At 36.0% G+C, this 17842-nt stretch overlaps 1 protein-coding gene across 1 annotated transcript in view; it reads right to left on the reverse strand.

Moving 5' to 3' along the window:
• Window positions 1–373: 373 nt before the first annotated feature.
• LARP1B (La ribonucleoprotein domain family member 1B) overlaps window positions 374–17842 on the reverse strand; it is a 128297-nt gene continuing 110828 nt past the window's right edge. Inside the window, exons 15-19 of the mRNA XM_029941096.1 lie at window positions 8614–8774; window positions 8094–8238; window positions 3153–3262; window positions 2327–2454; window positions 374–772 (exon numbers count right to left, since the gene is read on the reverse strand). Coding sequence (XP_029796956.1) covers window positions 635–772; window positions 2327–2454; window positions 3153–3262; window positions 8094–8238; window positions 8614–8774 — 682 coding nt within the window. The 3' untranslated portion in view covers window positions 374–634. The remainder of the gene's footprint in view (window positions 773–2326; window positions 2455–3152; window positions 3263–8093; window positions 8239–8613; window positions 8775–17842) is intronic.

The raw sequence follows: 17842 nt of genomic DNA on the forward strand, positions 1-17842 counted from the left end.
AAAGAAAAAGAATGTTTCCTTAAACTATACATCAAAAAGAAAAGCAAATGTATCATTTCATTTTTTTTCTGAATTTAAAAAATATTTACGTAATCTTCCTTTGTTTTTGATAAGTTCAAATATGAATTGATAATGGGGTAATTGGATTCTTTAGGAAAGCTCTATAGAAGAGATGAATACAACATACTAGATCTTCTTTAAGAAGTATGAGCTGAAATGTTAGGTAGGCATTCCTTGTATTGTTTTGTATATATTTAAGGAATGCTGTTCTTGTAAACAATTGCTTAAAAAAGAAATACTGAGACCAAAATACATTACTAGAGGATCTCTATAAAAGGTCACCAAAACTATACTTGCTCATGACATCAGGGGAAATGTTTTTAGAATTTATCTTGTTAGAAAAAAACGCTACCACTTTTCTCCCTTTTTCTTTTTTGTGATTATCACAATCAAACATCAGAAGATTTTTCCCAAGTAAATACTGATGTAAATGTTGATTTCAAGGGCAAACAACTTTCATTAAGAGTCTATTTCTCAGGCATTTCACCATCTGTTGAAACTGAGGCAGCACTTTTCTGGTGTGAATTGTCACGGACTCCTGTGAAGTATTCCTTCTGGGAGAGATTATTGGGACCTAAAGCTGATGAGCAGATGCAGGCTTAGCAGCAGTTGGTAGCTTTGTAGAGAAATTAGATGGAAGTCTATGACGACTACTGTCCTCACCAGAAGTAGATGGATGTCTTTTTCTTCCAAATTCCTCACTAATAGGGGGCTGCAAATTATGAAAGACAATATAGCGACAATTTTACTATTTTTCCTCCCTTCAAAATCTAAGGCCAGACTTTTTCAACAAAAAAGGAAACTAAGTTGGCACTTGAGTAGATTTTATTAGCGTAACAAAAATTGATCAGCAATTTAAGGTATTACATTTCTTCCTCAACTAAATCATCCTACTAGTATTTGTTCATTCTTTCACTCAACACGTGTTTATCAAGATTCTCATATGTTTTGGGGCTTGAACTACATTGCAGGGCATAAATATAAGGCTGAGTTCCCTGTCTCAAAGAAAATGTTTCAAATAGGCTATTTTTCTGCTTTATTCAACTTCTGTCAATTCCGGTCCCTTTCAACCCTAGACAACTATCCCAGGCTTGTTTGAATGGTAATGTTTAACAGATAAATGAAAGTAGCAAGGGGCAAGGAGACACCAAGTTAAATAATCTTTAGCAAGTTTATCTAGGGTTTCTAGGATAAGGAGACTGGAAAGCATTACTGATGTACTAATTTTAAACATTTTCAAACATAAATATCTATAAAGCTCCCAAATCTCCTTGGACTGCAAGCAAGGGTAGGCAGTGAAAAAATATTCTGCACTTAAAAAAAAAAAAAAAAAGGCAGCTTTTAAGGCCATTTCAATTACAAAGATTTTGGAGCACAGAGCTATACACCACCAGACTAATATTTTCATTTGTAGACAAGTTAAGACCATAACCTCCTTTCCAATCTTCTATTGTATTTAAAAGAGGAGGCCTGAATTGTTAGTTCCTGTGCAGATAGGGCAAAAGTCACTATTACAGAGAAAAGATGTTTCTCTTTGCTAGAGTGGCTAGACCACTCTAGAAACACTTTAACTCCAGATACAGGCACTTCTATTAATTCCATCTCTAGGACATCAAACCTATGTACACAAAATATAAGACAAACAAATTACAGCACCAAGCAGAGATGGACCTAGCATTCTTCCACCTCTCTTTTTTCTATTTTGATTCTTCTCTCCTTCTCTTTTTCCTCCTTTTCCTTTATCTTATTTTCATCCCATTCTTGTAATGCTTTCCTTGTCCTCTTGAATTAAAGTGTTTAAAGCTTACTCTCCTGTTCCTACATGTGCATATAACATTCTTATTATGTGTGGGAAAACCTAAATGCTTGTTACAGTAGCACATATTACAAAAACTATAGGATTAAGGTACATAGAAAGTGAAAATGTTTCAAGTTGGTGTGAGAAATTAATAACATACCTACATAATAGTTACTAAATCTATAAAGTGTTTAATTATAGGGGTTTATCAAAATTAAAGTGAACTGACAATTGGATTGTGGTTATGTAAGATGTTAATATTTGGGAAATCTGGGTAAACACAGTACATGGAAATTTTCTGTACTATTTCTGCACCTGTTTTAAAGTTTGATTTCAAACTAGAAAATTTAAATTGAGAAATAAAAAGTTAAAAAATCAAAGTTGTAAAATCAAAGTTAATTAAAGTCATTGATAGCTCAAAATCTAAAGGTAATAAAAAGACTATAGAAGAAAGGACTTAAAACTTACATCAATGCGGAAGTCTTCTAACTTCTTAAAGCTACAGAGGTATTCCTGAAGTTTTGGGTCAATAGACTGTGTCTTAGATTGAGAATATTTTAGATAAGCCCAAAACTTTTCTAATCCATACAGCTGACCTAATAACAAAAAAAGAAAAGTATATATGTTAAATTATATAGAATTTTAAAAATGATTCATATTGAACATGATCCTACCAGCAATTACTTTATCTAGTTCTTGAGAATAAGATGTTGTAATAATAATGGCAGCTAACATTTAGTAAGCATCTACTATGTAACAGATATTATTTAAATGGCTTTTATATACTAAATTCGAACCATATATAACCCTGTAATGTAGGTACTTATGTGTATTACTGATGAGTAAACCGAGGCTAACAAAATTAAGTAACTTAACCAAGGTCACACAGCTTATAAGTAGTGGAAATGGGACTCAGACCTATGAATCTAACCCAAAATCCACACTGTTCCCCACTGTGCTGTTCCATCTATCCAAGCATACCTGCTGATGTTACAAAGAATTTTCAAGTAATGGAACATCAGTGAGTATCGTCTTCATGTTTGTCAAGGGAAAAATGGCAAAATACTACTTCATAAAGGAAACATATGGGTGTGGTTACTTTCTGATACCTCACAGGAACGACCTTCTTACTATATGGTGCTCCATCCATCCTTCATCAAGAACTGTAATAGTGGCCTGACGGCCTTAAACAGCCTATTCTGAAAAAAAGAGTTATGAACTCTCCCTACTTACTGACTCAGGTTTACAATTTCTAAGTAGAATAAGGTTATTGGGGTTTTTTGTTTTGTTTTACCAGATTCGTAGTCTTTTATGGTTTCTTCTTGGAAATCCTTAAAAATTTCTTGTCTGAATTTTTTTTCTAGTCCATAACTGTAAAACCTGAACAGACATTCTAATCCATACCTGAGGAAAGGAAATAAATGGTTTAGAGTAAAAATTCTGCTATGACAATGCAAAGATTTCATACTTAGCAGCACTGAAACAAGGAAACATGGCACAAACAACCCCAAGCAAAAATTAAATTAAATTAAATTAAATTAAATTAAAGGCTTAAATGTAATTTTTAAGATGCAGGGTTTTTTAGTTGAAATGGTTAATTAGTAATCCGTGGATGGCTTTGCTATTTTTGTTCACTAGCCACAGCATCTCATAGAACTATATTGGGAACCTGCAGAATGACAGGCAGCCTGTGGACAACCAGAGTATAGCTCCTTTGGACAGAGGATTTCTTTCTGGTATTTCCAAAGAAATGGTCAAAAGGTTCAGTGACATTAAGAATGTTTTAGATTTTTCCCAAACCAAGATTCATAATGGTGTATTTGTGCATGGTTTTAAATACTCTTGAACATAGAGTATTTACTTTACTCAAGAGAGATCAAGACAATAATCTTGTGCCCTAGATCCTATGTGTAGGTGACCTATTCAACTATAAATGACAAACCTAATTAAATGGTTCCTAATATATCTTCCCTACTTTAGTTATAAAGTACATTTTATAAAAGATATTTTGCTAAAATAATTATAATCACCACATAAATCAGAAATCAAATTTCCTTGTTTTCCTTTAAAACTACCTAGAAAATCCAAGACAAATTTTGGACAGTGGATCAGCAAACTACATGGGCTCAATCTTTAATTAATGATGATGAGCAGAAGCCATGACAGTGAACACAGTCTTCCGAACAGTAGTAAAAGGACCGTGTCTAGCTTACTCAACTAACACAAGTCACAATTAATAGATTCCTAGTTAGAATCTTTAAGTCATTCTGGGTGCCTTAGTGGAATAAATATGACAATTTCTTTATTACTGGTAACATAATTTTGCCTGGCTTTTATTCACAAACAGGTGTGATGGCTTCTGCTCATCACCATTAAAGATTGAGCCTATGTACTTTGCTGATCCACTGTCCAAAATTTGTCTTAGATTTTCTAGGTAGTTTTAAAAGAAAAACAAGGAAATTTGATTTCTGATGTATGTACTGATTATAATTATTTTAGCAAAGTATCTTTTATAAAATGTGTGTGTGTGTGTGTGTCTTTTGTAACTAGCTTATTTACAAGATGGAAAGTAGTGGTCTGTCCAGAAGAATAAATGGGTTTCTTGGCAAGCCACCAAGAGAAATGTAGGACTACCAACTACAGTCACACACTGACCTGAGCTCCTCGTTTTGGTAGCCATAAATGATATTATTCTTTGAGCTTATATGACTGAAGGGTAAGGGGACCAAGGACTAAATAACCACCAGCTCAGAAATGACAAAGACGCTTTGATACTCCTCTCATGGGATATTATATTGATATTAATGTATATATTTTTATGTAAACAAATATAAATCATTGATATCTCAACCTTGGCTATATATAAAAATCATCTGGAGTGCTTTTAAAAAATATGGGTGCCAAGGCTTTGCTCCAAACCAATGAAATGCAAATCTTTGGCAGTGAAGCCTATGCCTCTGTCTTGTCATCGTCGTCATCGTCTTCTTCTTCTTCTTCTCCTTCTCCTTCTTTTCTTCTTCTTCTCCTTCTCCTTCTTCTTTTCTTTCTCTCTCTTTCTTTCTTTCTTTCAAGCAGAATTGAGAACTTTTTGGGTTTTATCAAGTAAATGACTTGAAGAAGAATGTTAGAATTCTTAGAAGTTATTGGAAAAGGCCAATAGACTACTACAATATTTAGATTTTTAATCTTATTTTTTAGCAAACCAATTCCAAAACAAAAAGTATGACATTTTCCCCCCAAAAGTGTAACATTAATAACAATCCAACTATGTAGCATAACTGCTGGAGTGAGGGGCAGGGGCAAATGGCCACCCTCTCAGTTGCCATTTATTCACTTACCCCTCATTGTGAGATAGCTTAGATGAATAGAAAATATAAAGGATGAGAAGCAAAAAGAACTATATTTGAATTCTAAGCCTGTAATTACATCCCTGAAAATGGGGATAAAAATATCCTACTTTTCAAAAATAGATGACATAGTATTTATAAACCACTTAGACCAGGGATGGCACATTAAAGATAATAAAGGTTATTTTTCTCCTTCCTTCTTAAAACTATCCTACTGCTAATTTAGTCAATGGATAGATTCAGTACTGATCTTCTAATAACAATAACAATTTATTGAGCACTTACTGTATATCAGATAATATGTTAAGACCTTACATCTTCTGTTTTGTTGTTTTGTTCAATATTCACAACAACCCTTTGAGGGTATCCACCACAATTTCCCCTACTTTATAGATAAAGAAGCTAAAGCTTATTTTGATTAATAACTTGCCAACTCACAGTGAGTTAGTAGGCTGGGATTTGAATTTAGGCCTGATTTCAAAGCCTTCAGATGCTTAACAACTGTGCTACATACTTTCTAAGGAACAGCTAATCCAGGTTAGTCATCAACATTGCAGAAACAGACCCAAAATTATGTGTTAAAAAGCTACTAGAAACATACAGACTAATATAGGAACACAGAAAAATTCCCAACCTAGGGAATGGGCATGGGCATATCAGAAAGTTATTAGAAAGTCCTAAAGAACAAACAGAAATTGTTTGCAGAAACAGCAAAAGAGCCTGAGATTAATTATAACAGTGGCTTTCAAACTTTTCTTTTTATTTTAGAGAGAGAGAGCACAAGGGAGAGAAAGAATCTTAAACAAGAATCCCAAGACCCTGGGATCATGACCTAAGCTGAAATCAAGAGTTGGATGGTCAACCAAATGAGCCACCCAGGCACCCTTCAAACTTTTCTAAATCCAATAGTAAGAAAAATATTTTATCTGGTGACACAATAATCACATATATATGTACACATAAAAGCATACATAAGTTTTGCAAACAGTTCTAAATTTGCATGTATGTATAAATTATAAAAAAATTTAACCTTACTAGGTTTGGTGCAGTCTGACATTTTTCAAGCTACTAAATTGATTTCATAACCCACTAATAAGTAGTAAACCAAAGTTTAAATAACATCAAAATGTTTTGCTGTCGATGTATTTGAATAACATCAAAATCAGAAATGGCAAATTTTGCCTTTTGTATCCAATTTGGTTAACTGGCAGTAGCTATTAAAACTGTGATGAGAAAGACTATATACTTAAATTCAAGAACATTATTAAACAGTTCAGGAATGAGTAGAGACGTCAGGAAAAGAAGTGAGAGAAATAGAAGTACACAAATTATGATTCTATCATTCCTAATGAAGATAAAGATTATGGATGAGAATTAAAGTCTATTTTTTCACAAGTCAGGGCAAAAGCAATTTTTTTCCAGAAAAATTTATCTGTGATCTCAAAGATCACAGTATTGGTTAACAACATATTCTTATTTAAGATTTACAAGTACAATCCATTTTTAGAACTTGAAGAATGGTAAATTTAAGTAAATATTGAGCATACAATTATCATTTTTTCTTCTTTCCATCTCTTCTTCCTCTTTCCTTTCCAGGAATAAAGTGTTTGCATGAGTCTACTTCATGTTCCTTCTGACTCTTTCAGTCTGGTCCCAACTCTGCCCTATAAAACTGTCAAAACTAATTCTGAACATTTCTCAAGGAAGCAAGGTCTAGCCTGGATGAAAAGAATGAGTTAGCAAAGCAGAGGGAGGAAGAAGAGATAAGCAGAATAAGCAGAGGTAAGAATACATATAGCCATCTAGAGACAAGAACTTGGGTCTTTCAGAGAACACGTTTCATACTACTGTTGCCTAGACTAGAGCACTAGAAGGAAAAAAATGAGACTTGACAGATGAGTATGGACATATCATGAGAGGCCTTATTTTTTCTTGGGATAAGGCATCTTAACAACTAATTTGGCTCTAAATATTTATCAATTTGGGGATGTGTGTGCACATGCAATAGAATCTCTAACGGCTCTTTCAAATTTCATTTGGCCTTTGCATCAACCCCTAAGATGGTTCCAAATGATCCTACCTTCTGGTATTCACAACCTTGGGTAATCTCCTATCAGGGATGCGACCAAGGTTGGTCTGTGTGCCACAAGCCACAATACAATGTGGCAGAAGTGATAGTATGTCACTTTCAAGCATAGGTTATACAAGACACCAAGGCTTCCATCTTGTAAGTTCTCCACCTTTCTTAGATTGTTTGCTCTGAAATCATGTCATTAAATGCCCAGTGGTGGCCCATGTGGTGAAGAACTGAAGCCTTAGCCATGTAAATAAGCTTGAAGAGGATCCTCCAGCCTGAGTCAAGTCTTTGAGACTGCAGCCGGGTCTGACACCTTGACTGCACAGGAGACATTTGGGTCAGAACCACCCAGCTACGTTGTTCATAAAGTCTTGGCCCTTAGAAATGTAAACAGGGGGTGCCTGGGTGGTTCAGTCGGTTAAGCCTCCGACTTTGGCTCAGGTCAGATCTCACGTTCGTGGGTTCGAGCCCCGCGTCAGGCTCTGTGCTAACAGCTAGCTCAGAGCCTGGAGCCTGCTTCCAGTTCTGTGTCTCCTTCTCTCTCTCTGCCCCTCCCCCTTCATGCTCTCTCTCTCTGTATTAAAAATAAATAAAACATTAAAAAAATTTAAAAAAAAAAGAAATGTAAACTGATAAATGTTGTTTTCATCTTGAGTTTTGGGGTAATTTGCTGTGCAGCAATAGCAAACTAGTACAGCCCTGTCTCCAGCTATGTTGTTCTACTTTCACAGTTTAAAACTGGGCTATTCTAACCACCTCTTAAATTACTGTTTTGAAAATTCCAACTGTAAAATGTGAGAAAATATTTGACCTGTAATTTTCTTTTGCATCTTCCCAAGCAAGTTGTCTAAATTCCTCATACATTTTTTTATTGAAGTGATCTCTGAGGAAAAAGGACCAGAAACGAAAGAGGGTATTCATTTCTTGGGACTGGCCAATTCCCAAGCGTTTTCTCTCTGGAAAAAGTTAAAATAATAAAACATTTTTTTGTTAAAGATACTTATTAAAGTCAAAACAGCAGACATTTTATGTAACTTAAAATAGGGAAAACTAAAACATATTCATCTCCAAAATGTACTTGGCTTTCTTCTAAATAAGGAGCAAATATTAATCCATTTTCTGACTTATTGCTCAAATTTAAGCATTTGCCAATAGTAACAAGAATATACTAAATTTCATTTCCTAATGTACATAACCTACAAAATACATGAATAAAAATATTTATAAACATATTTACTTAAGGTAATTATAAAAAAAGAATATCTTAACCTGATATTAAGTGTCATACTTTTTAATTTAAAATACAGTTATTTTAAGGACAAACATCTTACCACTTAGGCATCTTCGACGATACTTGTGGTACACTTGTTGGGTAAAGCCATTTTCCTTCAAAAGTTCATGAGAAGGGTGCTGGAACTTTGGGAATGAATGAGGAGTACATCCATAACTTTCTACTAGTGGTGTACCTTCTGAAGGCGAGGCACTTGAACCGCTGTTTGAGGAGGGGGGAAAAAAGCCTTCAAACTGAAATATCAAGAACCAAGTGTTTAAACCAATTTGTACTATTTGTTATTGAGTCTGAACAGTGGAAAAGACATTAGTCCCTAAAACTAAGACATAAATATATATATTTGAATTGCTATTTATGTTCAACACATAGGTATATGTAGAAATTGATAAAGAACATGGTTATAAATTTTCAAACTAAAGCAGTAAGCAGAATCACATAACTGAATAACTAGCTTGTTCCTATTCCTGATCCATTATTTAGTTTAGTTTCTTAGGGTACTAGAGAAAATTTCAATTTTCTTGAGTAATCGGGTAAATGGTGTACAGGTAAGTGGAAATGAGGAATAAAATCTGGCACAAAATTATTATTTTATGAATAATAATAATAATTTTATGAATCCAAAGACAAACCTGTATATCAATTCCACTTCTGAAATCTCACCTAAATTTGTTTTTCCTTTTCATCTGCACTCCATTATTAAAATATAGGCTTTCTTCAACTCTTTCATTTGAACTAACTTCAACTAACTTATGTTGTTGCATAAATTAAAATTTCATTCTTTTATATGGTTGAATAATATTCCACGGTATGTATATACCATATTGTGTTTATGCAGTCATCTATTAATAGACACTTGGATTGTTTTTGTCTTTTGGCTATTATGGATAATATTTCTATAAATAAGGACATAAAAGTGTTTGTTCAACTCAATTCTTTTGGATATGTACCTAGGAGTAGAATAACTGGGTCATATGGTAATCTATGTTTTAACATTTTGAAAAAATGCCAAACTGCTTTACAAAGTGGCTGAAGCATTTTATATTTTCACAAGCAATGAACAAGGGTTCCAGTTTCTATATATCTTCACACTTTTCAGTTAAAAAAATACACATACACACACACATATATATTTATGTATTATGTATTACATATGTATGTATGTATTAGACAGCTCAGGCTGCCATAACAAGATACCACAGACTGGATGGCTTAACCAACAGAAATTTATGTTGGTAGAGGAGGGACAGTAAAATATTCTCCAGACTGAGAAGGCACTTTGAGACCAAAAAATGAAGCAAGCCATTCCATACTGTTTACACAGAGTTTTATTCAGGGCAACATTACTGACAGGGGGATTGGGTGGACCGATAATCTCAGCATTATGCAGCCATTTTCCACAAAGTCCAGACCTTAATCCATAGAATGTATAGAATGGGGGGATCATCGTGGTGGGATCCAAGGTTAATTATCTAAAGTGGTGCCATCTGTGTGCCAGAGGGAACTCAACTAGTTATCTAAAGTGGTACAATCTATACACCAGAGGGATAATCAGAATAAGCCTTTCCTCATTCCAGCTAGGGCATAACCTCCAATGGGCCTGGAACACCTAGCCCCAAAGGAGGTCATTGCATGGAGAAGAACATGATGGAATGCCAAAGATAGAGTCCATATTGTCAGCACTCTTACAAAGTCCAAGATCAAAGTGCCAGTAGCACTAGTTTCTGGTGAGGCCTCTCTTCCAAGCTTACTGAGAGCTACCTTCTCAATTTGTCTTCATGTGGCATTTCCTCTCTGTATATGCAGAAAGATATATGTCCTCTTCTTATAACACCTGTCCTATTAAATTAGGGACCCATCTTTATGACTTCATTTAACTTTAATGGTCTCCTTAAAGGCTATAATATCTCCAAATGTAGTAACACTGGGGGTTAAGACGTCATATAATTTTAAGGAGACACCATAATACCATCCTAGTGGGTGTGAAGAGGTATCTCATTGTGGTTTTTGACTTGCATTTCCCTAATGACTAATGATGTTGAATATCTTTTCATGGGCTTATTGGCCAGTTTGTATATCTTCTTTGAAAAAAGTCTATTCAAATCCCTTGCCCATTTTTGAACTGGGTTTGTCAAGTTTTTGGAGTTCTTTATATATTCTAAATATTAATTCCTTATCAGATATCTGATTTGCAAATATTTTCTCCTATTGGCTAAGCTGTCATTTGACTTTGGTAGTAACTTTTGATCCATAAAAGTTCTTAATGATGATGAGGTATGATTTACTTTTTCTTTCTCTGCTTTTGGTGTCATACTCAAGAAACCACTGTCAATTTAGTATGGTGTGTAAGGTCAGGATCATCCTTTTACATGTTGGATATTCAGTTTTCCTAGTACCATTTGTTGAAAAGATGATCCTTTTCTCTACTGAACAGTCCTAGCACCCTTGCTGAAAATAAGCTGACTGTACACATGAAGGTTTATTTCTAGGCTCTCTACTGATTCCATTGGTCTATTTGTCCTTATGCCAGTAAGCTTTATAGTAACTTTCAAAGTCATAAGATGTTAGTCCTTCAATTTTGTTCTTCCTTTTTCAGATTGTTTTGGCTTTTCAGGACTCCTTGCAATTTCATATAAATTTGAGAATAAGGGTTTCCATTTCTGTGAAAAAGACTGTCAGACACATAGATCAATGGAACAGAAGAGAAAACCCAGAAATGGACCCACAACTATATGGTAAACTTACCTTCAACAAAACAGGAAAGAATGCCCAATGGAAAAAAGACAGTCTCTTCAACAAATGGTGTTAGGAGAACTGAACAGCTACATGCAGAAGAATGAAACTGGATCACTTTCTTACACTATACAAAAAAATAAATTCAAAATGGATGAAAGACCCCAATGTGAGAGAGAAAACCATCAAACTCCTAGAGGAGAGTAAAGGCAGTAACTTCTTTAACGTCAGCCATAGCAACTTCTTACTAGATATGTCTCCTGAGGCAAGGAAGTTCAAATTAAAAAGATACTATTGGGACTTCATTAAGATAAAAAGCTTCTGCGTGGTGAAGGAAGCAATCAATTAAAAAAAGGCAACCTTTGGGATGGGAGAAGATATTTGCAAATGACATATCTGATAAAGGGTTAGTATAAAAAATTATAAAGAACTTAACAAACTCAACACCCAAAAAAGAAATAATCCAGTTAAAAAATGGGCAACTCCTGAAATAAATCAATCAATAAAAACCTGCAGTCAGTCCACCAATCAATCAATAAATAAAAATGGGCAGAAGACATGAATAGACATTTTTCCAAAGAAGACATACAGATGGCTAACAGATAGATCACTCACCATTGGGGAAATGGAAATCAAAGCTACAATAAGATACCATCTCACACCTGTTGGAACAGCTAACATTAATAACACAGAAAACAACAGATGTTGGAGAGGATATGGGGAAAGGAGAACTCTCTTACACTGTTGGTGGGAATGCAAACTGGTGCAGCCACTATAGAAAACAGCATGGAGGGCCCTCAAAAAGTTAAGAATAGAATTACTCTATGGTCCAGGGGTGCCTGAGTGGCTCAGTGGGTTAAGCCTCCGACTTCGGCTCAGGTCAGATCTCACGTTCGTGGGTTCAAGCCCCGCATCGGGCTCTGTGCTGACACCTAGCTCAGAGCCTGGAGCCTGCTTCCAGTTCTGTGTCTCCTTCTCTCTCTGCCCCTCCCCCTCTCATGATCTGTCTCTCCCTGTATCAAAAATAAAATAAAATATTAAATAAAAAAAAGAATTACTCTATGGTCCAAAGACTGCACTACTAGGTATTTACCCAAAGGATACAAAAATGCTGATTCAAAGTGATACATGCACCCTGAAGTTTACAGCAGCATTATCAACAAGAGCCAAATTATGGATAGTGACAAAATGTCCATCAACTGATGAATGGATAAAGAAAATGTGGTATACATATAGAGTGAGGACAGAATATTACTCAGCCATAAAGAAGAAGGTTCTTAACCTACACAGATAGCCACACAATGTTAGCAGCACACCTGTCCACTGAAACTTGGCATGCCAGAAGGGAGTGGCAGGAAACATTCATTGTGCTGAATGGGAAAAGTATGCAGCCAAGAATTATTTATCCAGCAAGGCTGTCATTCAGAATAGATGGACAGATAAAGTGTTTCCTAGACAAACAAAAACTAAAGGAGTTTGTGACAACTAAACCAGTCCTGCAAGAAATTTTAAGGGAACTCTTTGAGTGAAGAAAAAAAAAGAAGACCAAAGCAACAAAGACTAGAAAGGACCAGAGAACATCACCAGAAACACCAATTCTAAAAGTTACATAATGGCAATAAATAAATTTGTATCTTTCAATAATTACTCTGAGTGTATATGGACTAAATGTTCCAATCAAAAGACATAGGGTATTAGAATGGATAAAAAAAAAAAAAAGACCCATCTATATGTTGCCAATAAGAAACTCATTTTAGTCCTAAAGATACCTGTAGATTGAAAGTGACAGGATGGAGAACCATTGGTTATGCTAATGGATGTTAAAAGAAGGCCAGAATAGCCATACTTACATCAGAAAAACTAGATTTTAAAACAAAGACAGTAACAAGAGGTGAAGAAGGGGTCTATTCATCAAGAAAATCTAACAATTGTAAATATTTATGCCCCCACTTGGAAGCACCCAAATATATAAATCAATTAATAACAAACATAAAGGAACTGAATGATAATAATACCATAATAGCAGTGGACTTTAACACCCCACTTACAGCAATGGACAGATCATCTAAGCAGAAAATCAACAAGGAAAAATGGCTTTGAATGACACACTGGACCACATGGACTAAACGGATATATTCAGAACATTTCATCCTAAAGCAGAATACACATTCTTCTTGAACGCACATGGGACATCCTCCAGAAAAGATCACATACAGGGTCACAAATCAGCACTCAACAGGTAGAAAAAATCGAGATCATACCATGGATATTTTTAGATCACAATGCTTTATGAAACTGGAAATCACAAGAAAAAATTTGGAAAGCCCTCAAATACATGGAGGATGAAGAACATCCTACTAAAGAATGAATGGGAAAATTAAAGAAGAAATTATAAATATATGAAGCAAATGAAAATGAAAACATGAAAGTCCAAACCTTTTGGGATCCAGTAAAGACAATCCTAAGAGGAAAGTATATTGTAATTCAGGCCTATTTCAAGAAGCAAGAAAAATCTCAAATATACAACCTAAAGGATCTAGAAGAGGAAGAGCAAATAAAGTCTAAAGCCACCAGAAGGGAAATAAAGATAAGAGCAGAAATAAATGATACAGAAACAAAAAAAAAATACAGTAAAACAGATAAACAAAAATAAGAGTTGGTTCTTTGAAAGAATAAACAAAATTGATAATCCCCTTAGCCAGACTTATCAAAAGGCAAATAGAAAGGAATCAAATAGATAAAATCAAAAATGATAAAGGAGAGATTGGAAACCAACACCAAAAAAATGCAAACAATTATAAGAGAATATTATGAAAAACTATATGCCAAGAAACTGGGCAAGCTGGATGAAATGGACAAATTTCTAGAGACATATAAACTACCAAACTGAAACAGGAAGAAATAGAAAATTTAAACAGACCCATAATCAACAAAGAAATTGAATTAGTAATCAAAAATATCCTAACAACAAAAGTCCAGGGCCAGCTGGCTTTCCAGGGATATTCTACTAGATATTTAAAGAACAGTTAATATCTCTTCTTCTCAAACTATTCCAAAATATAGAAATGGAAGGAAAGCTCCAAACTCATTCTACAAAGCCAGAATTTCCTTGATTCCAAAACCAAAGACTCCACTAAAAAGGAAAACTACAGACCAATATCCCTGATGAATATGGGTGAAAAAGATCTCAACAAGATAGTAGCAAAGAAAATTCAACAGCACATGAAAAGAATTATTCACCATGATCAAGTTGGATTTATTCCTGAGCTGCAAGTGTGGTTCAATATTCACAAATCAACATAATAAACCAAATTAATAAAAGAAAGGATGAGAATGATATGATCCTCTCAATACATGCAGAAAAAGCATTTGACAAAGTATAGAATCTATTCTTGATAAAAACTCTCAGCAAAGTAGGGACAGAGGGAGCATACCTCAATATCATAAAGGCAAAATATGAAAGACCCACAGATAATATTCTCCTCAATGGGGAAAAACTGAAAGCTTTTCCTCTTTGGTCAGGAACAAGACAGGAGTGTCCACTTTCACTATTGTTATTTAACACAGTACTAGAAGTGAAACTTTCACTATTTGCTGATGACATGGAGTACTCCATGTAGAATGCCTGAAAGACTCCAAAAAATTGCTAGAACTAATATACAAATTCAGCAAAGTCACAGGATATAAAATCAATGTGCAGAAATCCGTTGCATTTCTATATACCAATAATGAAGCAACAAGAATATAGAATTCAGTCAAAATTTATGAGACAGACACAACAAGAAAATTAAACAGAATGAGACTTACAGATGCCTGCTGGCATGCTCACACAATGAACTTTAAAGCAACTATAATTGGGAGCGCCTGAGTAACTCAGTCAGTTAAGCGTCAACTTTGACACAGGTTATGACCTTGTGGTTGGTGAGTTTGAGCCACATTTTTGGGCTCTCTGCTGTCAGTGCAGAGCCCACTCAGATCTTCTGTCTTCCTCTCTCTCTGCCCCTCCTCCACTTACATTCTTTTGTTCACTCAAAAAAAAGAAACCACTTAAAAAAAATAACTATGATTAGATTAGTATGTTGAAGGATCTCATGGAAAAGGAAAACAATACGCATGATAGAATTTCAGCAGGAAAACTATGATTGAACACAGGTCAATCAAAATTATCCAACATGAATTATAAAAAGAGTAGAATAAAAGATCAGATCAACTAAAAGCTGTGAAATATTAATAAATAGTCTAATGTGCATGTAATTGGAATCCCAGAAGGGGAACAAACAATAAGAAAACAGGGCAAAAAAAATTTGATCAGTTTAGAGATGAAAAATTTCCCAACTGAATAAAAGACAAAAAACAATAAATTCACTAATTTCAGAGAACCACAAGCAGGATAAATACTTGGTGTGTCACACACATTTATATACATATATCTATATCTATACCTAGAACCATCAAAGAATTTTATACTCAATAAGAGTATCTTTCAAAATAGAAAGAATCAAACTTTTCCTAAAAACCAAAAGTTGACAGATTTCATTGCTATTAGACCTGTACAATAAGAAATGAAGAGAGAGGAGGAGCCAAGATGGCGGAGAGGAAGGGAGCAGCCAAGATGGCGGAGAGGAAGGGAGCTCTGTAAACTTCGTCTGTCCCATCGATTGAACTGAGAAGGACATTGCTCTCATCTGCAAGAGCGGAAGGAGAAAATATGGACTCCAGAAGGAAGAGAACCTGAAGGATACCTGAGTGAGTGAGTGCGAACTGGGGAGATTGGAAAACGGGCCAGCCCGAGACTGGCAGGGGAGATGGGAGCCCCAGCCCAACGCAGGGCAAGTGCGGAACCCGAGAGACAAAGGGAAGAGACAGAGAGACTGAACACGCTCATAGTACTGTCTCTGGGGAAGATGAAAGAACGCTTAACTGCGCTTGGAGAGAGAAGCTCACTCCATAGATAACTGCTGGGTAGCCGGAATCCCGAACCCAGGTGGCGCGCAAGGGAAGGAACAGCTTCCAGCCCGGCGCCATCTTGGCGAAGAGTTGGCGACCGCTGCCATGGCGGTGATAGGGGTGCTCACTTCGACCTCGGTTTTGGGAGTGGGAGCACGCACCTCATTTCCACTGCACATCTTGCCCCCAGCATTGGCCCCATGAAACCTGAATCCCGGGTGCCAACAGGGAAAAAATAGTCCCCACCTCTGCGTGATCCCAGCAGGGAATTGGCGGCAGTGGAGACCTGGGTGCGTGCCCAGGCTACTGGAGCTCCCAGCTCATTTCCAGCAGCGCCGCCTCAGGCAAAAGTTGCGCACTCATTCCTCCCCCAACGCTACCGCTAACACGATCCCCACTGGGGGTTGGGTGTGTGACGGTGCGCACGCACGCACTTCACCTCCTGCTGCGCATCTCGCCTCAGGCAGGGTCAGCCGAAATCCCAGCCTGAGCCAAGACAAACCGATTACTCCCTCTAAGAAACCAGCAACCAAAACAAAAACACCCTGTGGTAGCATAAAGAGTGCATGGACTGGAATTTTGAACCAAGGTAGACCTGGAAAATACAACTCTGCTCAACCGCGGCAAAAGGAGATCAGACTCATTAGAGTGGCCTACAGTTCTTATTCAGCAGAACTTGGTGTGCCGCCTGCCTATCTAATCTCTGCAAACACCAAGGCAGAGCCTCTGAGAGCAGCCTCCAAGACCTACCACATCAAACCACACCTATCCACGAGAGGGAGCTGCTGGTTTTTTTAGGTTTTTTTTTTTTGCTTTTTTTATAAGTTTTTTCTCTTTTTTTCTTCTTTTTTCTTTCTATTCGCCTTTTTCTGTGCGTATTTTTTATTATTATTACTTTTTTAACTTAAATTTTTTTAAATTTTTACTCCTTATTTTCCTTTCTCCTTTCTCCCTTTTTTTCCTCTTCTTACCTTCTTGCAATCCAGATATATTCTCCTATATCTCATCCCTTACCTCTCCCCTCAAGTGGGTCATACACTTTTAGACTGTCCACTGTCCTTTATTGTCTCTGCCCCCCCTTTATTTTTTTTCCTTCTTTTTTTCTTTTTCTTTTTCTTTTATTCTCCTCTTTTCATCTCTTTCCTCCCCACTCTCTTTATTTTCTTTCCCCCTTTTAATGTGTTTGTTTGTTTGATTTGTCTGTGCGTTTGTGTGTTACTGTTCCCTCTGTGTTTGTCTATCTGTTTTCCTTCTTAGGGCTACACCAAGAAACAAGCCAAAGTGTGCAAAACAGCGAGTCCCAAATACCGCTGAGTAGGGAAATAAAATATTCAAAGGCACAGCAAGCAGTGCTCAACGAGCTCTCTAAAGGTGACAAGAGACAGAAAAATAGCAAAAATGAAAAAACGAAGGAACTCTCCCCTGAAGAACCTCCAGGAAGAAGTCACAGCCACAGAACTGCTCAAGGCAGATCTAGACAACATACCAGATCAAGAATTTAAAAAACTTGTCATAAAATTAATTGCTGGGGTTGAGAAAAGCATCAAAGAATCAATTGAGACAATCACTAGGCACTTTGAAAATAGGTGTGA

This window comes from Suricata suricatta, chromosome 1, assembly GCF_006229205.1.
Source record: "Suricata suricatta isolate VVHF042 chromosome 1, meerkat_22Aug2017_6uvM2_HiC, whole genome shotgun sequence".
NCBI classification, from domain to species: domain Eukaryota; kingdom Metazoa; phylum Chordata; class Mammalia; order Carnivora; family Herpestidae; genus Suricata; species Suricata suricatta.